Source organism: Diorhabda sublineata, chromosome X (assembly GCF_026230105.1).
Source record: "Diorhabda sublineata isolate icDioSubl1.1 chromosome X, icDioSubl1.1, whole genome shotgun sequence".
Lineage (NCBI taxonomy): Eukaryota > Metazoa > Arthropoda > Insecta > Coleoptera > Chrysomelidae > Diorhabda > Diorhabda sublineata.
Window position 1 is genome coordinate 30318800 of NC_079485.1, and position 26137 is coordinate 30344936.

Below are 26137 nucleotides of genomic sequence, written 5' to 3' on the forward strand. Positions count from 1 at the left end.
AATCATGAACACCAAAGAAATAATTCACTGTTATAAAATAATAAATAAATGAGCCGATATTTGCAAGTTTTAACTTGTCGAACTTATAAACATGCGCTCGTACAAAGTAAACAAATCTTCGCTTGATAATATGAAAGATAAATTAGTTAAAGCGTATAGTATTATTTTGGAATTTAATGGAAGGATTATGGGGTTGTTACAAACTTTTGACCGGTAGTATGCGTATACTTCTTATTTGATTAGAATTTTTCTTTCTATGAATATTTTTAAATAAAATATGTGTAGTATATTTAAACAATTTTCATTTTCAGTACTACTGTGAGCATTGCTGGGCCACAATACACTCTAGACCCGGACGAGAGTTCCACAAGCCATTAGTGAAGGAAGGGGCCGATAGGCCCAGGGCTGTGCCATTCCGTTGGTGTTAACGCAGGAGCGCTTAGTACTGCGGCCAAGGGTTGCGCCACTCTTTTAGCTTATTACCATACACTGTGGTAGCAGCCCTCCAATGTATTGCTTAGGCCAAAATTTTATAGTAGCAATTATACAAATTTCGAGTATATTTGAGATAATGAATCAGTCCGATTACGATTAGGCGATTTTAATTAAACCAGGGTCTGAACAATTACAACGTACTTTTGACAGAAATCTCCGACACTGGGTATCTCTCAATGATATTTTGGTCTTAATAGAAATGTTCGTGGGAAATTTATTGTAATAACCTCCAAATTTCATATGTCAAAGTGTCATGACAATCGGTTTATTGAAATGTGTTACCTCAACATAAAAATAAACGTGTGATGGTCTCTGTATTTTGGTAAGTGGATAATTTTTTTTATGGGCTGTCTTGTATAAGGTTGACATCAATATCATAAATTGTTAGGAATTAAGGTAAAATTACGAATCATTTTTCATACATGAAGTCAAATCTCAAAAAAATTAGGATATACCCTGTGTTGCCAACTCGACAGAAATCCGGGACACTAAATCAATAAATAAGATTTTATAAACACAAAAAAATTTACAAATTAAGAAAAAAATTAAATTAAGTGTAGTATTTTCTTCTTTCTTTATCGGTCATACTTTTTCCATTGATATTTTTTTGCTACGTGCATTCGAGCCCTTATCTTGTTTGGAATTAGACAAACTTTGTTTCTTATCTTGTCTCTTATCAAATCCACGCTGTATTAGTTTCTGGACTTCGTTCATTTGACCTGCATGTGAGAAACACTCAGTACGCAGGTCCTGAACAGATTTTAGCGCGTCCAAGTTAGCTTCTTTGGCACTAGCAAAAATCTAATATTATTTCTCCTGAACTGTCAAAGTTGAACTCAGAAAAACAGGTTTTACAATAGAATGCTTATCGAATAGATGATCTATGGAGATGTTTTTCCAAATGGCCAGATGGCCAGTGCAGTGGCATCATCTAAAAGGTCTTTTGAAGAAATATGATCTGTCATAGATAGACAAGATATACTTATTCAAAGGGTTATCGTCGCTGAAATCAAAACTATTATCTAAATAGTAGCAAATTTGGAAATCGGAAACTGCACTTTGAAAAATGTCTATTCTTGGCCATTCTCAAATGGGAACAAAAAATTGTTAATTTTTTGGTCTTTTAAACGTTTTCTCAAGAAATCTATTTAGTTTTTTTATGATTGCGCATATATTAACAAGAAAGCAAATAGATATTCAACAGTTTTGAGTGATTAAATATTTCCGGTTGATCTTTATCCAAATCTTCTAAGCCCAGCAGTTGTTTCAACGCGATGTACTCAAGAGCTGGGCCTGAAGACAAACACCTAGTTGATACATGTTCGACAAGCTCTTGCTATTGTATTTCGACTTCCTCCACGAACTTTTTCAAAATTTCCCTCCTGGGTAAATTGTTGAAAGTGATTTCGATTCAGTAGCAAAGAATCAATTCTTCGTTACTGCTTAACTACCAAACCCGGGACAATTGTGTCCCAAGGGCAGACAAGGCGATACAAGGGACAATAATGGAAATCGGGAATGTTCCAGGAAATCGTGTACTGATGGTAACCATGGGTATACCCTTGATTAGAACTTTATTAGAAATCAAAATTCTCATGTTATATCAAAACTAGCTTAAGGATATTTTTATTCTTATTGATAATTTCAAAGATTTTTCTATATTTCCAGTAATTGATTTTTATTGTTCTAAAATAAATTATCGACATTGTTATGAAAAACGAATATCGAACAATACCTATTGTTGTGACTTTTATAATAAGGCGGTGAATCATGTATCGAACCAATTTTTCCACAAAAGTCTCTAGTAGTTACAAACTTTAAAGAAATAAGCAACTGCGTGCTTAGGAAAAAAGAATAATTGTATTGGAATCATAAACGAAAACATACTCCCTCACAATATTTTCATACCCTTTTTTATATGAAAATAAGGAAGCATTAAGATACTCAGTGTCTTTTAGCAATTTAGAAATTCACAGTTTTAACAATAATTCTTTTAGATGTGATTCAATCACTCTAAATATAGTGTAATTACATATTTGCCATATAGACGTAAAATATAATGTGTGTATAATAATTTAGAAGGTTTGCTAGTCACTTATAGAGTTTTGCTAAATAGTAATTGAAAGGTGATTACATTGATTCATATTCCAAGTATAAACAAAACATTAATTCACTATTTAATCTATCACTATCATAATCTTTTGATTTTTTGTTATTTTCAACTATTTTTTTCATGCAATTTGATTATGAAAGTAACCCACATATTGCCGTCAAGGAAAATCAGTGATATATTTAATTTCAACCCCTATGTGCAGATACGTCATTGTTTCTCTTAAAATTGTTCTTTCTAGAAGACAAACGTCGTCTGTTACTTATTTCAGCTGTTTTAAAATTTTCGCATCTAAATAAATACAAAGGAAGAAAAGAGGACTTTGAAAGCTGTAACATTAAAATCATATATGTTGTGATTTAGGATTTCATGTGCACAACTACCCAAAGAATCTATTGCATTGGTAGTTAGAAATTACATAAATACTCTGTCACTTTTGACTGCAACTGGCTTTGTTTCATTTTTAGCTCTCCAATTGCATAAGTTGAGCACCCAATCGAGGTTATGTTTCAAATAGTTTTTAGATTTGCGCGTCAATCACAGTTGCGTCTCCCCTCGCTTCTCAAACATCTGATAAATATTTGTGCGTCATGAGCTACCAACTGTAGAATTGAGGTTATGTAGGACATCTATTTCGATTCACATTTGTGGAAGAAGAAAAAAACATTATTGAATGCAGAAACAAATTCGGAATATGTGTAATTTCTCAATGAAGACGACTATAAATATATACAGTATAAACAGGTGTTCAATAAATTGGAAAATAACTATTGAATGAAGCTGATACTCCAGCTATGACGCAAGTACCCTAAGTCAGTTCTGAGTTGAACTACAGTTACTTTCAGGTTTCCCTGTATTTAGGTGATTTTTATATTTCTATAGACATATTTCCATTTGACGTATCGTTGCAGATATGTCATTATTTTTTTGGAATAGATACTGGGCAAAATACAAAATGTCTAATTTTAAAAAAAATTTCTAGAATGTCAAATATTGTTTATAAGTAGGTATACAACGGATAGGTGTGTAAGGGATGGACATTAGAACATACTGTAAAATAACGATTCTAGAAAGAGTTACTGTAAATCAACAGAGAGATAGACCAGACGAAGCATGTGAAGCTGCCCATGAAGAGTTTCAAATTCTTCTTCAATTGCGGTTCGGAGGTCGAGAAGGGTGCGTGGCTCTCTTGCAAAAAGAAATCACAGGGTGCCAGGTCACATGACCGTGCAGGCCACTCAACGAATCCTCGTCTGCCTATCCATTCCCCAAAATGAACATTGAGGTACTCTCGCACACATAACACGTATTTCGGCAAAGCTCCATCCTGCATAAAATGACGTATGTTCGCGAGTATTCTCCATTTGCCCAAGTAAGCATTCCCAGATAACTTTGGCACGTCACGTGACCTTAAAAAAGTACGGACCCACGAGACCTCCCACATGGATATCTATATATTTAGGTTGCTAAAATAGATTTGATGAAGTGACTGCAATCTTTTTAGATCTATTATTGTCGTCTAAATTACATTCTTTAATTTTGATCTTCATATGAAGCTCTTAGGACATAATCTATGAAAAAACTTATCTGCCAACTTCATCAATTTCAGATGCCCAGTTTATCAGCTTTACTTGTTGGTTTATTTCGGTGATTTTTGTAAAATGAACTATTTTTTCTTGTTCTGCTAGTACCAAGAACTACAAGTTTATTAAATTGCTGCAGTTTCTTCTTCTGATAACTTTATAGAAGAACTTATCAGCCAACTTCATCAATTTTAGATGCCCAGTTTTTGAGCTTTACTTGTTGGTTAATTATGGTGATTTTTGTAAAATGAACTATTTCTTCTTGTTCTTCTTATAAAGCCTAGAAACTGGATCTTTAATGTAGTTCCTTGTCTTGTACCCCAAAAACAGTTTCTTCTTCTGATGATGTAATATATAGAAGAAATTGTATGCCAACTTAATTGATTTCAGATTTTCCTTTAACACTTTTGACTGTTTTTCAGCTCTACGCATTGGTTAGTTGATGAATATGAGCTATTTTTCTTATTTTCACCATAAATAAAATACACACAAATATTTTGAAAAGTGGAATTGCCTTTCAATTCGATTTCTGTCGAGTAGATAAGCAGTGTAACGACCTTTGGACAACATTCAAAATCTCATATTAATACATGTAACCAAAATATCTTTTTTATGGCGCCTGGTGGTAGCGAACATGTTTCACTGTCACAGCATTGGTCTGGCCACATGAGACGGCGTGCTACACTAAAAAAAAATAGATAATAGTTAATTATTATATGTAGCGCGACCTAGTCAGTTACTTCAGGGTATTGTAAATACTATAGTCTAATTGCAAACATGAAATCTCCTAATAAATTACTCACAAAATATAATTTTTTTAAAAAATTGTGAAATTGTACTTCTCAAACAAAATATAATACAATTTATTATTTATTTTGGTGAAGTTGAGTGATTTGGTATATAGAAAATTATATTGTGTGAGTATCGGTTTGCTAAAAAATATTTCTAAAATCAAAACTTATTTCTATTTATTATGGTCTATTTGATTATAAAAAGTTGTTGATTAGGAGATTTTGTGAATAACCATTGCTGGGCAGAGTAAAAATCGCTTAATAGTGTTGACCACTTAGCTCCAAGTACCTGACTACCCTGTATCCTGCAAAATTGCTTATACACCTAAATTCATACTACCCTATCTTACAACTCTAGCGACATGATCCATTAACTTTCCACACGAATTTTGCTATATCTTTCTACTTGATTTACCTTTTATTAAACCATTTAATGGATTTTTGATAATTTTACAGCAATATCATTTTCACTGGTGTTTAAGTCAAAATTTTTGATCGAATTTTTTACAAAAAGATTAGATACTTTTGATATAAATTCTTTAAAAAAATGTTTTGGCACCTGAATCGTGAATTTCACAAAAGGGTCAAATATCAACACCAAAGAATAATTATAAGGGCTTAAACTTTAGTGTAAGTGTCTGAAATTGCTTATTTAATCCATTCTCCATGTTCCAAACTTGTCTCAACCTTAATAATGTTTTTAGTTGCTCTTAATATATAAACATCTAAAGAGAGAAAACACTCTAAAAATTTATTGAAGTTAGATATATTGAATGGATTAAATAAATGTGTTAACATAATTATTAAATTTGTGTATATAGTATAATCTCTAACTTAATTGAACGATTTTTTCATTAAAAAATTGTAACCATGTAAATTTAAAGAGTGAGATAAGATCTCAAATTGTGTGCTGACAAAGCATATGAAAAATTGTTAATTTTATTTTGATTAATTGTTTTCTATAGTCTCAACATTTTTATTAACTAAAATGTAATAAAATTATTTGTTAAATTCTTAGCTAAATTTGTATATATAAGGAAACAAGTTGAAACTATTTAATCGATTCATATCAGATGATTAAGTACAAGAATAGCGAATCTAAATGAATTCCTTGTTTCTTTTTCTTTAAATTCAGTTAATCCGAAATTATAATTTCTAATTTTATAACAATTTAAGACAATGAAAAGTTTTTAAAACTCAAATGTTTTTCAAATTGTACAACAAATAGCTGATTGTCAATTTCAGCTGCCCAACTTCATATATTGATAATTTTTCGTTAAAAAACTTTTTCTCTATTGTAATCCAATATGGCATCCAGAAAAAAGCAACTTAAAAAATACAGAGTAACTCATTTAGATTGGAAACGTGCGTGTGAACATTTAAAAATGTTTTTATAAAAAAAATCCTTTTTCCACCACTAAATAGTATCTTAAAAATTGGAAAAGCATTTAAAATTCTACCCCGAAGTAGATATTTTACTATTTGACACTAAAAAAAAGGGTAACTAACAGATTTTCTGATATAAATGAGTCACGAAATACAAAATAAATTATGAATACAAAAAAAAAACAATTGATGACATTCATAGAAAAGTTAAAACATGAGAAAGTATTGAAAAATAAGGAAATAATTCCGTATCTGCATTAGAATTTGGAGTTTCCGGTTTTAAAATAACCGGATTAGTTGACTTGTGACTCGGCTTTGTAAACCGGATTTATGGATTACACGAAACGACAGTTCCTCTAGATTATAAAAAGATCACATTTTATAGAAAAATATGTTTTTCTCAAGTTATCACTCATATAAGATAACCTAACCTAAAATTAAGTAAACCTAACCTAATAAAAATATGGATCCTTTCTCAGTCTACTTAACTACATCAAGAAACATTTCAAAATCCGAATGTAAATAAATTTGAATAAATAAAAATATGGATAATTGTTTTCAACTTTTTTCTGCTGTTTATTCATAAATCCATTTTAAAAAACCGAACCGGAAGTCAATCGATCCAATTATTGATAAAATAGGAAGTACTAATGCTGGTAGATCGATAAATGGGTTCCTAATAGCCCCGAGCCCATGAGTGCAAGTTCCCAGGGGGCGCACAACCGAGAGATTTATGAAAATATTCATAACTCAACATCAGGTATTGTATTGAGTTCATGCATGTGGGTCAGAAATTTAAAGCAGATGAATCAGCAACAATGACTACGCTTTGCGGTAATTCTCTGCGGGTTGGATCGTTTTTTTTCAGCCCCACAAACGTGACTTACTATTTAATATATAAAATTGCTAAAAGTGTTTCGAGATAGCAATTTATTAACCTAGGACCAAGTATATTCTTCAAAAAAATGATAAACTTGCATCGGGGAGTGCCTGATATAATTCTTTAATAAAGATTGTTAGGAAAGTAACGTTAAACAGACTAAGAGGCGGAAAAAATTATTGGGTGTAGGGGCGCCAAAATGCTAAATCCAACCCTGTTTACGACGTCTAAAATTCTTAATGAACGTGTTTTTGTTGTGATTCTAAACCGGGCAGATACGGAAGCACAGTAAAAAATAATTAAAATAAAACTGAAACTTGAAAGGATAAAGTTGAAATTCAAGATGACACGGAAAATATAATAACATAAAAATAAATTTTAGAACCAGATCAACTATTGGACAATAGAAATGTTTGAAGCAGGAAAACTGTTTACCAAAATTTACCAAAACAAAATTGTACAAAGAAAAAGAATTGAAGAGAATAATGATAAGAGCTATAAAAGTAAAAAGAATGTCATATAACGACAAATTTTCAATGAATTTATTTAAGGCATTCGATTTATTTGAAATGAAATGAGAGTGAAAATTGTACGTTTCAAAACTCAGTGTGTATTTCATTTGCACTGTAGTATATTTATATGTTGTGTAGTAGTTTCTATATCAAGGATGGCACAGGTCAAATATATAATTGGCTTAAAATTATCATAATTTTAGAAGCTTGTTTCCCACAAAATTGCTATATTTTATAAAATTATCGTTGTAAATCTTGTTTCAAAAAAATAATATATTTTTTAAATCAATTTTTCTTATCTCTATGAAGTTTAACATTGAATTGATTTGTTTGAATTTCCAATAGGGTCCTTGCATACTTTTTTTATACCTCAACTACGTTTTAAAGTTCATAAAAAAATAATGACGCGCCAAAACGCATTTGTTGTCACATGACTGAGTGTGACGTTGTGTGACGAAGAAAGTATGTAAACGGCAACATAATACAAATGTTCTACCATCGAAAGCTTCGATCAAAATATAACCTTCAAAGCTATCATCTTTATTACTACATTTTAATAAAGTTCAAGCAAGCAAATGTGATAATGACGTTACTATAAGTAAGTCTGATTAGTATTACTTACGTATCTGCTTTTACTCCACGTATTTCAGACGAAGTAAATAATTGATTATTAGCAAAGAATGTAGCAGCCATGAATGTATCTACTTTAGGTAGATTGTACGATCTTGCTTCGATAAATCCTATTTCGGCCATCATTTCAATTAGAATAGTCTTTGAAACCCTCACAAAACCACAAATCGCACTAAACAACCAATTACTTCCACTAAAAACAACAGAATGGCGTTTGAAAGGAGACAAAGGAGTCATAAATAAGAAGTGATACACAAATTTTTAAATATGTTAAATACCCAATTTACCACTGCAAGGACCCTATTGTATATGTGTTAATCTAACTTGTTTATAAAAACTTGAGATAAGACAACACAGCATAAATAAAACAAATGCCTCAATTCTTACATATTTACCATTCTAAATCATCATTTTGCTGAAAACTGTTATTACAATAGTGGAATTGTTACATATATAGTCAAAATTAACGCAAGATTTGAAATGAATAGAAAACACAGTTTTTATAGAAATAACAAATCGGATAAATGGCCTCCGCGGCTATGCATACACGTACGCACTCGTTGATCCAAATTGTCCATGATCATTCTGCATAAATGTGGCTTAATTTCGTCGAATCTCCTCCTGTAATGCACGCGTGGTTGTGGGCTTATCGTAGACCTGTGATTTTAATAACCCCATAAAGAGTAATCTAATGGTGTTAAATCACACGATCGAGGAGGTCACTTCTAATCACCGAGACGAGAGAGTACTCGACCTGGAAATGTCTCATGCAGTTATTGAAGTGTCACCATTTTGTTTAAACAACATATTTGCCACCAAAATGTCCTTTACATCCATCGAACCAAACGTTACTAAAAGAGTACAACAGATGTGGTCAGCTCACTTAAAGGAAAGCTAGATGACTATCGTTAGAGATAACCAACAAATTGAAGTTACGGGAATCCATTAATGAATGGAATTTTATCACACCAATGCGGGGCAGCAACTTTTAAGTCACCTTATTAACTGATGGTATTATAAAAATTTTTTCAGGGAAATATTAATAAGAAAATATTTTTAGACCTAAACACACAGTGGATTCATATTTTGACAAAAAGCATGGCAACATTTTGAGTTTTATTTATCAAACAATGACAATCGATATACTTGAAAATCGTGAAAACATATCAAGGCACACGTTAAAAAAGGCTATAGTTATTTTCTTAAAAAAATCCTTTTTTCATTTTGTGCTTTTCTTTAAAAGTCTCAGGATGGACTAAAATTACGGACGTTCCAATTAAGCTCTTCCCTAAAAAGTTCAATAGGATGGAGAACCGGTTTCTGAGGAGGCCAAACCATGTTTATTAACACCCCTTGTGATTCTTTATCATCCAAATATACTCTGCATAATATGGAACTACGCTTGGAATCCTTGTCCTGTTGGAAAATAAATCCATTTGTAATTAATTGCAAAACCGAAAGCACGGCATTTTTTTCTAAAATTTATTTGTACTGTTCCTTTTTGATAATTCCTTGTTTTGGCAATGTTGATCAAATCGCCAGGTCCATGGCTTGAAAAGCAATCCAAGACCATAATTGAACCACCACTTTGGTTGATTTTTGGGACTACACAGCCTGGCATCATCTTTTCTTGGTGACTGCGTCGGTACAAAAAGCATCTACTGCATCCGTTTTTTCTTGTTTTGTGACCTTAGCCATGGTTCTCGAACGGAGACGAAATCATACAACATCGCATTTCTCAGTCGCCGTTTTGCTATAGTAAGTAATAAAGGTTTATCTTGGGTTTTGTTTACTTCAACGTTTATTTCTGGTGCTGTTAAGCATCTATTTCGCTTGTTGGTAACAACAATGAAATGATCTTCACTCTACGTGTTAGATCTCGGCCTTCCCGAGCGTGGACCTTCTTGAAAACTGCCTTCATGCCATGAACACAAGTGTTTTGTAAGAATCTCACATTAGGTTATGTAAAACAATGATGTCAGAACACACCTCACTACTAATTTCGCGGGCTTGTCCCATTACAGAAACCACAAGTTTAGACTAATTGAGATTGTTTGTGAACAAATCCATGCAACCAGGTTAGCACGTTTTTTAGAAGCTTAATAATCCTTATTATTGCCTGATAGGAAATAAAGTAAAAGCACATCATAAAAATATTATTACGACTCTAGCACCTGGATCTAACGCAGCGTTGTTCAGTGTTTGAAAACAAGATTTGTTAATTGTTCAATGAAAGAATGACTTTAGGTATTGGATATTATCGATAGAATACGCAGATGTACACTTCTTTTATTTATGTTTAGCTCGTCTCCAGTTCAGTCGTCTTTTGTCCAGGTTTTTTTCTATTTCTCCATTCAATTTCCATATCACTTTATTTGTTCTGTTCTTCATTCTCACTATGTGTCCAAACCATCTCAATTATTCGATTTTTTGCACTGTCGAGTCTCTTCATACTCGCTATTTTTCCCAGAAACTTCATTTCACATTTTACTTAAATTTTTTGGTTAGCACCTAGGATTCGCAACTATAGATCAGCATTGGTAGTAAGATTTGTTATCTCTTTTTATTTTCGAAAAATACTGTATACATAGGTAGATATTGTCTTATTCACCTTATTGGCAACCACTTCGTCAATTTTTCCATCTAGTCTTCAGCTTGATGACGCTCTTCTTTCCTAGTTCTTGTCTTTGCACATTTATTTCTTCTGGTTTGTTTGATAATTCTGTATTTTGTATATCCCAGAACCGCAATACATGATGATTAAATTGTTTGTTTCATACTGAGGCCTCCAATAGCTCAGTGCTTATTCAACTTTGAAAAACAAGATCCTGTACTGATTACGACTGGATTTTTGTGAAACTTTACAAGAAACGAAACCTCTCGGTCCCATTTTTTAAAATTTATTCGTTTTATCAATGGGGTCTCATTTACTTTATCGATACAGTACACAATCATTGATAATTATTTCATAATTTTCAAATTAAAATATTCCGAAAACGGTACACAGTATCGAGTTTTATCAAGAGTAGCTTTTTGTTGTAAAATTAAATGATGTTCACTTGAAATCTTGTTTGATAAATCTAATGTTGAAAAAGTTATGTTTAATACAACTTGGTACGAACCGTGTAACTAGCGCCCTTTATGAGAGTCAGACATAAAAACAAATTCATTGGATGTATCAATTTCCAGAACATATTCGTATAAAATTTCATTCCAATGTTGCCAGTAGTTACGGAAAAATCGTCAAAAATTGTATAATTGTTTTTTCTTCAACGCCCCTTATCGTGAGTACGGATGGCGTTACGAAATTTTTTTACTGAGCAAACCCCAAATATTTTTTAGTTTTCTATCTATCCTACAGACGGGATCACCTTTTTTTGAAACACCCTGTATTTTGTGTTAGCTAATATCAGTAGGTTGTTTTAATGTGGTGGTAAACTTTTGGCTGGCAGTGTAGTTTTGCAAGTATAATGTCACGTAACTAATAGCTAAAATTTCACATTTCTATTTCGCAAAAATATGAAAGATTTTTTAAATTTTGGACTAGAATAAAAAATACTTATTATTTTCAGTTTTGTTAATATTGTACTCGCAGCTTTCTATTTACCGCCGCAGGTGAAAATTATTCAGTACGAGTACAAATTTGGTTTAGAAAAATAAATATGTGGAAATGTATGGCACATATAATAATAATAGTTATTATTTGTCATGAGAAACTGTGATGAGCTGTAAACCCATTAAAGCGAATGAACGTTGTTTTAAAAACATTTCAAGTTAGGATTACGAATTAGAGTATTTTTCTATTTTGACTTGTAAATATGTAGGTACCAAAGATGTTACATGTTTCTACATTGTTGATGTGTAAATGTATTCCTAAACGACCAGGTAAATTAATTATTAGGTAATAACAGTTTGCTCATTTAGATAAATTTCGAGTTGGAAGATATGTAAAATTAAGGATCATGTTATTTCGATCTTGAATTGCTTCCTGCTTAGTGTCCGCTAACCGTTGTCCACATCCTTCATAACTCACGATCTGATCTTTAAATTCATCCATCAAACCAAAAAATTATTTTAATTTTAAGTCATTTCTAAATTGAGCATGCAGGTTATAATTATCAAAAGCTATATAGAGTTTTATTCATTTAAATTATCACGATGCAAGATTTTTTTTGTACTTATTTGAGTGTAAACGATACTTTTTAACATTTTTTTCCTGTTTTTTTTTTTAACTATAAATTTCTTATAGAATTTCTGGATTTTAGATCAGATTAGAAAACATCCATCTATTATCATGTGTGATACTGATAAACGTCTTAAATGTATTACCTAAATCAATTGCATGGATATGTATAGTAGTATATATTATATATAGTATCAGCTATTTTAAGACTTTGTATTTTTTAAATTTGAATTTTTATACTAAACTGTTATAAATGGTGACTATGACTAGTACAGTTTTGATGTGTGCAATAATTGAGTGGAGCGAATCGCTAAGTAGAGTTTTATCTTTATAACAACCGAAGAAAATAGGTCAGTTGTTGATACACCATTACTTTTAACATTTCCAACAATGTTCCTCAAACATCCATATAACAACTCACTTGTGAAGATACCTATATCAAATTTTTCAATTAAAAATTGCATTGTAATCTCCACAAATAATATTAGCAAAAATATTCAGAAAACAATATTTCCCAAATGCACCTAAATCATAATTTATAAGACATCTATTATCAAACTTATGAATATAACAAATATTTACCAAGTTCTGTTATTAGTCCGGGAGGCAGAGGCTTTTTTTCCAGGAATTACATACCGACTGAGTTTAATACTATAGTCGACGAAACGTCAATCAGTCCAATTGTTCTTATACTATATTGATGTTGATTTACCACAAAAAACAACCCTCAATTGTGCGGCAGACGGGGAATGATGCGTCAGTCGCACAAAAATAATAAGAATTTCATCCCACTTGAAGTTTTCCCGCATGATTTCATATATACATAGAAATATAATAGGTTCGTTCCAACCCATCAAAAAACTGCGACGATTCTGCGCATTACGTGTTCCAACCGTTATACGAACTATTCTGTTTTGTGTTCCAACCTATTTAGTTTGTGAACCGAAGGATTTATGGTGGCGCCATCTATCGCGCTAACGAGAAATCATATCGCATAATGTAAACAGAGGGAGAGGTATGCATAAAATATACTGAAATCGCGTTTAATACTGCACATAAACACATTTATAAAATAATAAAACAATTGAATACTTTATAAATATATTCTTCACGCTATAGTTATGTATGGTGTTGCCATGTAGTGTCAAATACAGAAGCTAAAAATTACGATTCGAACGAATCAGTGTATCTTTTTTTAGATATTCCGGATTTACAATGTTCCACTATACTTGGTTGATAGCAAATACTGTGCATAGTTGAAGAAAATATACAAACGCTTTCAGTAACCGTTCTAAGAGCGGTCTAGATAACAATCTAATAATGACCGTCAGCTGCCCGTCATTGGAGGTATGACCATCAGTAAGGGCGGCACGCGGAATTTTCTATCGACTAGCTGACTTCTTTTCCCTCAATAGACAAGCTGTAGTCTATTATCACATTTCTATTTATTTAAACTGTAATGTTTTTTTTTTAATTTCCTTCCTAAATTGTTTTTCAGTAGTGGGGTAAATATCTACACACTGTCTTTTATTTACTTGATTTATTTTTACATTGGAAATAACTAACTTATATAATAATTAACTTATCACTATTTCTATAAATAATTAAACTCCACTTTTCTATTTTATTTAAATTCACTGGTAATTATTCTATTTCGTTTCATTCACTATGACTTTTTTTAATAAACTAACTCGCTGCTAAACAAGCTCAAATATATATCAGAAAGGAATTTCTAGAATTCTAGAGTGAACAAATAAATAAAGAGGCCTTCGTAGAAATCATATGAAAAAACAAAATATCGAACGATCCGGCGTATTCGTCAAATTTTAGACTTCCGTTGTAACTGGCTTCACGGTCCATGTCGTGGACGAGCTCGTAACAAAACTATTATTCATTAATTTCAAATGAGATTTTTACGATTCACTCAAGATTCATGGAAATCATGGGGTTTTTTTTCGTTCCTCATCATCAGTTAAAACGTGAGATTTTTACACAGTGAACATGAGCAATATTTTGAAGATACAGTGGTGACAGTGGAACCATGGTGTATTTGCAATAAAACGACCAAAAAACTAAACATTTCACTGCTGATACATTGCAGAAATGTAAAAATATTTTAAAAATTCGACAAGATAATAATTTGGCAATGAGTGTTGTCAAAGTACCGTTTGAGACGAATGAAATGCAATATCATTTCAAGTGCTACTTCGCAATTATTTTCCTTTCGGGGGAACAATTCTCGTCAATTAACTGGAATGTTAGAAATATGAAGTTGGTCAAAAAAACTGACAAAAAAATTACTTTTCAAGTTTTTCAGTTGATTTCTGATATTCAAGTTAGAAAACATGAATTTAATCGGGAAGAATTTACAAAACTTGATGCATGCTGGAACCAGAAATAATCAAACATTTTCTCTGGTATCGTTTTCCAATACAAACCAGACTTATCCGCATCATAGATTTGTTCTACGGATAAATCCTTGATAATATCCATGAATTTGTCCTGGAATTGTTTTACGGCGTTTTAGTTGTTTGACAAATTCTCGCCGGTTATTTCGAGTTGACGTATTCCGTGTCTCTTCAGAATTTTCCAACAACCTTTACTAGCAGAAAACTCTCCTCGCCCAAAAGCCTTTCATGAAAGTATTTGAATTTCTCCATCATAATATCGCCTAATAAGGGAAAGTTCTATAAACCACGTAAACAATGCATTTTCGAATTGTAGATTTTCGGGCGTTTCTGTTGTCTTTCGAGCATCTGGACCTTTTCCATAATTCCGCGCAAGAATTACCTTGATCCAAAGTCTCGTATTTCTCAGAAATAGTCAGGGTAACGTAATTCCTTTTCTTTTACTTCAAAGCCATGATGTAAAAACACAAATAAGAAATGCGTATTATACGGCGTGACAAGTGAAAAAGCGGAAAAACGAGTGGTGGGGCGTTCGGATTAGAATTATCCTGCTGTATGTATGAAATCATATGGGATAAGATAATTTGAAATTCAAATTCTTTTGTTAAGTTCACGCGATCGACTGACTCATCAAACCCCATCTGCTGCACAATTGACAGTTGTTTTTGTGAACAATTTTAAATTTAGAAAAAAATTTTAACAAGTACCGCAACCTTCCACGCGCGCACCCACCGGTACTATAACGACTGACTGTCGATCGGTTTTGTCGACTACAACATGCAGTATTAACCTCAGCGGGGATGAAATTTCTCTAAAAAAAAAAGCCGCTGCCTCCCGGATTAAATGATAAACACTGATAGTATTAACAAGGTTTGTTGATAAAATTTTCAAGAAATTAATTGTATCATGTTACAGTTAACTATAAAATAATAACTGCAAGCATATGGGTGTTTATTGCAAATTGTAGGGATTGTGTAAGTGGGTGTTGTAGGAATTTACCTAAAATTATATTGTTTTCTAGGTAATTCTGTAAATAGGCCAAGCGTTGAAGCAACAGCTATGCACATACATTTGTAGTGCTGTGTTGATGGAATACTCAACCGCTTGGACAACCATTTACAACATGGTACAAATAAGTAATGATATGATTTGTAAACATTTACACTCTTTTTCTACTGTTTGTATATTTGCCTGCCTGCCCTGCTCGGGGGTGAGTAGAATAAATATGGTGGATTACCGACATTTGTATCATATTCTGTAGACCGTTGTAATTTTTATCTATTCATATAACTTTTTATCCATTTTATGAGATTTAGAACTGTGTGGGACCTAATAATTTCAAACTGGTTTCACGCACTTCATTTTTTTTAATATATTAGTCTATGTATTTATTGGGAATCTTGAAAGTTGTATATTTTTTACTTTTCATAACGTTTTGACAGGAGCTTTTTTACTTTGAAGATTTTCATTGTGAGAGGACCAGGATTGCAGTCAAATCACTTTGATGCGGCAATCATCGGCCACTATTTACATCACCCATTACATGAAAACAGTTTATATCTACCAAAAAATCACAAATACATTTTATATGTTCATACGTTCAACACACGACTCCACCCTTTTACATTTTCACTAATTCTGTAAAAATTCACTAGATTAACGTAACTACTAATTAAAACCTCCATGAAGTTGGCTCCCCGATTTAATTATTTTAAAATTTTGTTAATGCTAATCATTAAAAAGGATAAAAAAGAAAAGAGGAATAAGTTTTTATATAAAAACGATTTTAATTTATTGTGTGAATTTACCGTTCATTTTTTTTAATCATTAGAGAAAGCAAAGGTGTGACGTCAAGCTATCGAATATATGTACAGTTTTTTAATGGAAACAGTTTCGTCGACGCGACTCGTCTCGGAGACGCCACGGCCAGAAGTCGACGACCGCCGAAAAACAAGTCGAGACGCGAACGTCATTCATTTCTCACTGATGAGCTCGCATTGATATACTAAGAGGATTGCTTGTCAAATCTTCACAAATTAGATCCTTAAGGTTGCACGACGCGACGCGACCGCCACCTATTGAGCAATTCTGACAACAAGGAGTCGACCATGCTGTTGATGCGTTTCGAAGGGAAAGCATTGCTAGTGATTATTGTTTGATGGAGTATGACTTTTTGACGGAATATAGTGAGAAATTGATTCATCATAACCGTGAGATCTATCAGAAGAAAGTTGAGGAGCGTAGTTGTGACCCGTTTGAGGTGCGTTACGAAGATATGGAGAAAGATAAGAGCCAGTGGCCACGCATGACCGAGTTAGATAGACTGAAGTACCTAGAAAAATTACAAGAGTTTAGAAGCTCACAATTTCCTCACATCTAACCTTGTATTTCCTCCTCGTGTGAAAGTTTGTCAGGGTAACGTGTGGTAGTGCTTGGAAAGGTTCGTATTTCCTCTTGTTAGTCTGATATGTGGATTTAACTCTTATTACGTTTTGTCTGAATGTCCGAATAATTTTTCTTCTCACTTTCATTGTATAGTGTTTCTTTCTTTTCACTTCTAATGAGTTCACTTTCCATGCTAAAATTTATGTCTTGCGTCCCTAGGAGTAATTGAGTTTTTTCTTAGATATTCAGATATCGAACTAATAAATTCAGGGTCTCAAATCATCTTTGACATTTTGATATTTTCTATTTTCTTGAGCCAAAAGATTTCTCCCTTGCAGATTGCAGCTAGCACGCAATAAAATGACATCAAATGTCAAATAATGTTGCAAGTATGAGATCTTGCATGAAAGAATCAGCTGAACTTCATCTGCGCATACTTTTGATCAAGAAATATTGCGTTTTGCACATAATGTCAAGCGGCCTCAATGAAATCAGTGTACCTAATTTTGCATATCCATTTCTCGGATCTTTGTTTCACATCAATTTCAAAAATACGACCGCCAAAATTCAGATGTAGACTTTTCAATTAAAGTCTATAAACTTATTAGAGAAAATAAAAATTGTTAGAAAGTAATTATTCCATTTAATATTGAATCATTACCCAACCTAACCTATATCAGGGAGCCAACTTCATGGAGTTATCAAATAATCGTAATAATTGGACCGAGTCGGGTTAGGTTAGGTAATTATTTAATATTAATCATTAAAATTGTTTTTACTTAAAAATTTTTCTTTTCTCTCTTACGATTAGCATTAACTAATTTTTTTAATAAAATTAAATGAGGGGGCCAACTTCACTGAGGTTAATTATTGATGATGACAAGATGGCGACATTTTATCAGGTCTGTTCAATTAAATTTCAAGTTTTGTTTTAATGAGTATAAAGTGAACGGAGGTGGTGTGAGATTTTTAATATTCGATTTATTGGTAAATGATAATTTCATTTGGGAATGTAAATATTTGTTCGAGCTATCAGCCCGTCACCATAAAATTAATACCAGTATCATGGGTATTGATTGTCGATTACGTAGTTACCATTAGTGCAATATAATCGGGCTGTGCCTATTGTGGATTTAGCCCACCTAGGGATAGTCAATTTTTTTATTAATCTTATTGTTAGCCGATCGGTTTTTCGGTTTTTGTCCGTTCAGTCCATTGGCTCTTTGACTAAGCACCAAAGTAAAGTTATTATTTCGTTATTTTTTGTAACTGTGTTTTTAAAAATATTTAAATTGTTTTTATAATTATTTTATACACTTTTATATGTTTGTTAGTGAATTTGAGGTAAGGTTTGTACAACTTCTTGGGAAGTTCCTCGTTTACTATTTTTGTTAGATTTCAGACTTTTTATGTTTTTTTTATAAATATATATGAAATATCAATTTTACCGTTTTTCATTTTTCCAATAATCACCCCTATCCCCATCCATTAATTAACTATAAAGACAAAAAATTTTCTGCGTTTCTAAAAGAAATCTGTCAATATACAGGGTGTTTATATATAAATTCATGCGACAACATTCAGGTGATTGCTCGTATGAAATAAAGATGGGTCTTTTCTATGACAAAGTTTCCTCAGCCCACCCCTTAAAAGGAGCTGAATAAAAATGAATCTTTCTAAAATTTCAGTAAAACTGGAAACTTTAAATTCTGTATCAAAACTTGTTCACAAGATGAAGTTTTATGATATAAAATTGTGACTTAATATCCTTGTTTTATTTAAAAATATTTTTTTCCCGTTTCCGTATTAGAACAACATTATTCTTGCATGCATTTTCGTGCTCCATTATTAAATGATTTTTGGTCATTTTCTGTAGTGGGTTGGTGCCCCTGAATAACAGTTTCATTTTGGCAGCTGATTGGACGATGCATTATTCAGTCATATGTGAGAGTGGCGTGAGATTATTTCAATTTTAAAATATTATTTACAATAAATTGTAAGTTTTAAGACAAAATAAACGAATCTACAATGAAAAATTTCTTGGAAAGACCTAACCTTAAAATGAATGGCAACCAAACTTTCAAATAAAAGCTACTTTCTATTTACATTCAAGTAAGGTTTGCTCTTGGTAGATACACTGGAACTGTACTGAACTAGACCAGTGCAGGCCAGCTCGTGAGTGTATAGAATTAGTACGATCGGATACAAAGAACGATATAGTGCAAAGAGCAATGGAGCATTTGTTGATTGTGTTTGAGGTTATTTGATGTGATTTGGGCCTTGTAGTATTAACAATAATGGAAAACGATTTAGTACTTTTTGATATTTTACATTCGTCCGATGACAAAGATGTAGTGCCACCGTTTCCAGATCAAACTTATTGCACTGCACTGGCTGAACTGACTCTAGACCCCGTGCAAGCAGTACAGTGATCTGGTGAACTAGTTTTCTTGCGCTGCTACTAAGAACAGCATCACTAGCGCTGCTTCTGCTACAAAGAGCGCTTCAGTGTACACTTCCAAAACTAGTTCTGCTAGTGCAGTTGCCAAGAACAAATCTAAGTAGTCACAGAAATGTTCCAAACGCTTTCAAGAGGGTAATATTATTTATCAACTGCAGGATGAAGATATGAAGTTTTATTGCTACAAGTTTAGTGATTAATTTTAGGGTAAATATTAAGAAGTGGGGTCCAGTCTGTTTTTGTTCACAAAGAATCGGAAAAAATAATATTTTCAATATTTTTTTTTCTTATTTTGTAAGCTCATTTAAAATAAAAATGTTTTAAAACCAAAATTTCAACACTTTTTTAGTTAATAAAAAAATATTAATGATTTTTTTACTTTTATTAACAAGAAACAAATTTGTCTATCCTTATTAAAACATTGTGAAATTCAAAAGAGCGCGAAGGGAATCTTTTCCTAGCCTAAAACTTTTTCAATAATTTGTAAAAATTGTTTAAACAATGCTATTAAATTGAATTTTTTTTGAAAAATGGTTTGTATATACTTTCGAAGAAAAAAATACATTCTTTCAAGTACAGTTTTTGAAAACAAATTTTTGTTTTTTTATTGGCCAAAAAAGCGTTGAAATATTGGTTTTCAAACTTAAAAATTTCGCAAAAATAAACAAAACGAAAAAAATTATTGAAAATATTAAATTTTCGATTATTAATGACCAAAAATAGGGCATACCCCACTACTAAATAAAGACAGATTATAGGAATGAAGTAACAGAAATTTTTTACTAATTGTTTTTTAGTTCTATCAACAATTTAGAAATAGTTTTTTGTTATAAATAATATGTGCAATTGTTAATCACTTAAATTAATGTTAACTAAAAATTCTTCTATTTTGATGAAATAAACAAAACAGCGATATGCAGTAAAACTAGTCCATTATTTATTGATGACTAGCCTTAAACCATTTGTAGCTTCTACAGGACAGATTAGGATAATTATGTAGGAAAAAATAACTAAGAAAAATATCAACAGATGTATACAAATGAGTTTAATACAAAACAAGTAATTTTAGAATAAAATAATTTCGATATAAAATTATTTAACAGAAAGAAATAAATATAGATTTAATCTTGTTTGAAAATAAGGAAAGTTTACAAAGAAAGTTTAGATAACAACTCGCTAAGCATAACAGAGCCAAATACAATGTTTTCGCAATTAACAGTCAAAGTTGGAGCTTCACCTGTTTCAACACTTACTAAAATCAGAGAGGAAGATGTCAAAGTTTGAGCTGCAAACCTAAAAACAACAAACTCTAATCATTCAATACATAATTAGACGAAGTGAACAATTTTGTAATTCACAATAAAATTTTCTTTTTCTATTTATAGTTTTGAAGCGTTAAATTGTATTTTCCTTTAATAACTATCATAAACAACCTGGTATCATAACATATAAATATCTCTATAATTCAACCTTACCTGTAGGCTTTCGGATCAGATCGATCACAAGGACCTAAATTAGTAAATTCTTTAATTTTCTCCTCAACATCTGGAACACATTTAATCAGGGGTCTGGAATGCTCAGTCATACCACGTAGTTTTGTTTGATGTTGGAGAAACAATGCTGAGCTCATAGAAACTGGTCGTAGAAGCTCTCCAATACTCGGTTTTAGAGACACATTACAATTACCTTAAAAATGCAATACTATCAGAAATAATTGTATGTATATATAAAATTATTTATTTTAAATTGCTTGTTGGTTTTTAAGAAGGCTCCAAGTTTTTGTGAAGCTTCCTTAGGACATATTGCTCCCAGCCTCAACACCCACCAAGCGAATTTGTCCAGACAGAACCAAATCTTGAGCCATAGTGCCAGACTGGCTCTTTGAATTCAATCAGATTGCGTACGCACCATTCCAGAATGTTTTCAAGACCGGTATTGATGGTAGTGATCTGTTGTTGCCTATGGGTTTATGTATTAGTGGAATTTATGGAAGCGGATGATTTAAATGACACCAGTGTGCTATAGATTGGCAGTTTTGTCGAGTAGATCGTTGATGTACAGGAGGAAGAGAGTAGGTGACAAGTTGCACCCCTGGAGAGTTTACTTCAAACTTTTCTGAGGTGTGACCATCGTTAATGACCTGGATGGATCGGTCGTTGAGGAAGCTACTAAAGCCAGTGATGATTACAAATTGTACAATCTCAATTTATTTAGAAGGTAAGCATGCCAAACCCTTCAAAAGCCTTCGAAATGTCCTGTGCGATTGCTCGGGAATCTATCTATCTATTGAAACTATATGAAATATATAGACTTACCTAAGGAAGACACAATCTCAAAATTTGCTGATTGAATGGTATCGTTAAAGTCAATACCCAAAGTTGCAGGAAAAGAGCAATTTGGGGGCAATTTTGGTATGCAAGTAAAATTGTGCATACTCATACCCACTGCCAAATTCTGAAAATGAAAAGTTTGTTAATGGAATTCAACTAATGATGTATATCCAAAATTAAATTTGAGGTTAAATTATTACATCATTACATTCTCATTAGTTAGTTTTTGAAAAGTAGCAGGTATATTTATTCAATTATATATTACAAATGATATTTTGAACAGTCCATTGGTTACTGGGTTATTTATAAGATAGGGTTTGATTAGATAATCAATTTACTTACAATAATTAGTTTTAATTATAATATCAATCATTTTTGCATACACAACTGTTATCAATAGTAATTAGTATGCAAAATATACTGGCAATTCTATTTTCTCTATCCCAAATTATGATAAACAGTACAAGATTTTGAAAGAGAGAAAAGAAGAAAAACTGTATACATTTATATAAGCAGCAGTGGACATATTTAAGGGACAATTTGTCTTAAAAAATTGCCAGTATACAAACCTTCTTTCCAATTCTTATATCTTCAATATCCCCACTTGAATTATTCATAAAAACCAGATTTATATTAGTCATACTGGGTGAATACAGATGAGGACTTCTTGTAAACCTGTAAGTAGCCGATAGTCCTTTTCCATTAATTCTATTCAGCAGCTCCATAGTCTTGGTGTTATGATAAACTGGCTGGACAACGTGTATACTAGCTGGTACATCTACTGGTATTGAAGGACTAAAGAATCCTCCAAAGGAAGGAGTCATAACAGGAGCCGGCGTTTCGATGTCATCTAAATCTAATAACAAGTCCAAATTTGATTTTTTACTGTTTATAACAGAATTAATGTTGTTATTCATATTTTCTATTTTTGAATTTGGTTTGGATGGATTTGATACTTCTTCTTCTGAACTCGAGTCTTCACTAGAAGATTCAGATTCTTCTCCTGATTGATCAGTATCTTTCCTGTTAACACATAAATGGTGTTAACCAATATATTTTAAAAAATAGTCATTAATCATATTACTTGGAAGATTCCTCTTCTCCAGAAGATTCTTCATCACTTGATTCATCTTCTTCTGATTCATTATCGCTCTCACTAGATGAACTGGTGCTAGAGCCGTAATCACTACTACTATTGCCTCCTGAACTACCTTCTGATTCCCAAGTAAATTCTTCTTTTCTTTTCTTATCCTACAAAATAACTGGTAATTTTCAATAACATCTAATAAAAACTGGTTACTCACAACACTCTTATGAATCTTAGTTTCTTCTCCTCTGATTGGTTCCACATTTCTGACGTCTCCAGGAGGAGGATTGGCAGGAAATGGTGGTAAATCTTCGTAACCATTAGCTCTTTGTTTAATATAATGAGACAATGATCCTAATTGTAATTCTTCTTGACCTGGAAGGGATCAAATTTGAATTCTAATATTACTTAATTGGGTAAAATTGTATAAACCTGTTAACTGAAGTTTTAAAACAGGAGCTGGTTTGGTTGCTAGAAAGATTCTTTTAGCTTGAGATCTAATTTTGCCTTCTTGATTAGGAGTAAACTGCTTGAAAAATCTTGCTTTATCCCTAATGTCATAATTTTGATCATATTTAGCCAAATTACAAATATATTGGCATAATAGAGATGTTTGTTCGGGATTAGTGATATACAGTTTCATTGCTAAATTCATTACTTGTAATTTGACAATATCATCCTAAAAGTTTATAACAATCTCAAATTACATTTATTTTAAACTAGAATGTATTTACCTCATCAGGAAACGATTTGGCCATTTTTCTAAGAACATCTGGGGCTACTTGAGGAACTTTTTGTGAGTGTTCTCCAAGAAGCCAGAGTATTGCAGCCCTAGCTTGTGCAACAGTTATACTATCTAATAGTCTAGCCATGTGAGTGATTATCTCTTTGGGATCAGCTGCTTGGGTCTGCAAAAGTCTTTTTATGACTACTACACTCTCAGCTACAACGGCCTCTGGAAAATATGTTTTGTACACATTTTTTGTTTTTTATAGAATGAACTGATTTGTATTAACATTTATTGAATCATTTGACTCACCATCTCTATTCGATAGCAATGAAACTAATCCATTAAGGCACGAATCAGTGACTTCTGAAATAGAGCAGGCACATCTTCCAATAGCTTGGATAGTGGCAGCAACAAAATTTTTATCACTGTTAGAAATGTAAGTCTGCAACTCTCTTAAAATTATGGAAACATTGGAAACATTTGTTATATTAGTAAGGATTTCCAATTTCAACAACTTTACATTAGTAGGATCTGATATCCTAACAAAAAAGCTTTTTAAATAAGGTTCAAACATTCCTTTGTTTGTTACACTAATTGATGCAATTGCATTCAGAACTATGCTTTGTACTTCAACATGAGACCTTAAAAATCTGACTAAAGATTTAGCAGCAAGAACACTTTCACTTCTTGGAGATGCATGATGATACAGTTGAGCAACCGACATAACCACAGCTGCATTTCTGGATTGTAAAAGGGGTCTTGTCGAACGTAGAAGCAGTCTATGATCAGGATCAAGACTAGGTACATGTTTCTCTGAAGATTCTGAACTTGATTCGTAGAACTCTCCATTAGAACCATGGTTTTCCTATAAAATACATTCTAGTTAGTTCCAATAAATGACTACATTGTTCAATACTTACATGCAGATTAGGATCAGAAAATTGACTCCTCGCATATCTTGTCAACATATTAACAATAGTAACTTGACCCCACTCATCAACATCTACCAACAAGGCACATAATTTCCTGAATACTTCATGAATCAGATCTACTCTTTCTGGACACACTTCTGTAAAAGCCATTACTGCAGATCCTATTACAAGAACTGTTTTATCTGCTAACAACTTTTGAATAATTGCAATCAATTCTGGTTTCATATCTGGATCCAAACTGTAGAAAAAGAATATAACTATCAAACAAAATTTAATAATAAATTGATGTTACCTGTTTAATTTTGGTATTGCATGAGCAGCAGTTTTTCTTACATATGGAGACATATCAGCTGAAGCATCTTTTATAGCCAACATCACTATTGGTGCAATCATTTTAACTCTAATACTTGATAAAACCCTTAAAGCACCTGCTCGAATTAATTGATTAGGTTCCTAAAATATAACAAAACTTAGGTAGAGTATTAAAGTTATCTTACCCCAAAAATTACTTTTAAAGCTCTTTGGAATGTAGATATTGATAATAAAGCTAAATCTTGTTGTTCTTCAGCATATCTCTCAAGATAAACATAAACCAATTTCTTTACTTCTATATTCTTCGACACCACATTTTTCACAACAGCAGGAAACAAAACTGATGCATCCCTACCTTTTGCTACCATCTAAAAAATACAATAATTGAAATACATTATATTTGCAACATTATATATGAATGAACAAACCCCAATTATTCGTTTCATCGCTTCAAGTTTTAAGCTATCTTTATTAGAATCCAACATTTCTTTGAGGTCGTCATGCCTAAAATTCAGTACAATGTGAAACATTATTGGTTTTTATAGAAGTATCACCTTACTTCTTAAAATCAGAATGGAAAAATTCTCTAGAAGCAGGATCAACAGCATACTCTGCTTCAAAACTAGAGCCTCGGTCATTTGAATAGCTATTATTCGTCATAGAATTTGAGGGAGACGAAAGCATCTTAATTATCAACTTTATCTACCTTAAAAGAAGTAATTCATTTATAAATTCAATAAAAATGCATCAAAAATATATCAAAATATTTGTCTGACTTTGACAAACCAACTTTCAATTCACTGCCGCATAGGCAAATTATCTCTTCTTTTTGAATGGACTCTTCTTTTGTACCTAATTACATGTTTTGAATAATCTTTTTTTAATTAAAATTGTTTAATGCAAAATAGAATTTATAACTAAA

At 32.1% G+C, this 26137-nt stretch overlaps 2 protein-coding genes across 2 annotated transcripts in view; one reads left to right on the forward strand and one right to left on the reverse strand.

Annotated features, from left to right (window-relative positions):
* Positions 1 to 18808, forward strand: part of LOC130451753 (cytoplasmic polyadenylation element-binding protein 2) — an 88180-nt gene extending 69372 nt beyond the window's left edge. The window contains exon 7 of the mRNA XM_056790971.1: positions 312 to 18808. Coding sequence (XP_056646949.1) covers positions 312 to 428 — 117 coding nt within the window. The 3' untranslated portion in view covers positions 429 to 18808. The remainder of the gene's footprint in view (positions 1 to 311) is intronic.
* A 2038-nt stretch (positions 18809 to 20846) lies between these two features.
* Positions 20847 to 26011, reverse strand: LOC130451751 (AP-3 complex subunit beta-1). Its single transcript, XM_056790970.1, has 14 exons — positions 25775 to 26011; positions 25644 to 25719; positions 25413 to 25583; positions 25196 to 25356; positions 24892 to 25141; positions 24281 to 24836; positions 23976 to 24196; positions 23674 to 23920; positions 23459 to 23616; positions 23239 to 23405; positions 22724 to 23177; positions 22140 to 22278; positions 21300 to 21510; positions 20847 to 21117 (listed from the first exon to the last, which is right to left on the reverse strand). Exons 1-14 carry the CDS (start codon positions 25897 to 25899, stop codon positions 20973 to 20975), a joined length of 3081 nt encoding a protein of 1026 aa, XP_056646948.1. The 5' UTR covers positions 25900 to 26011; the 3' UTR covers positions 20847 to 20972.
* Between the last annotated feature and the right edge of the window lie 126 nt (positions 26012 to 26137).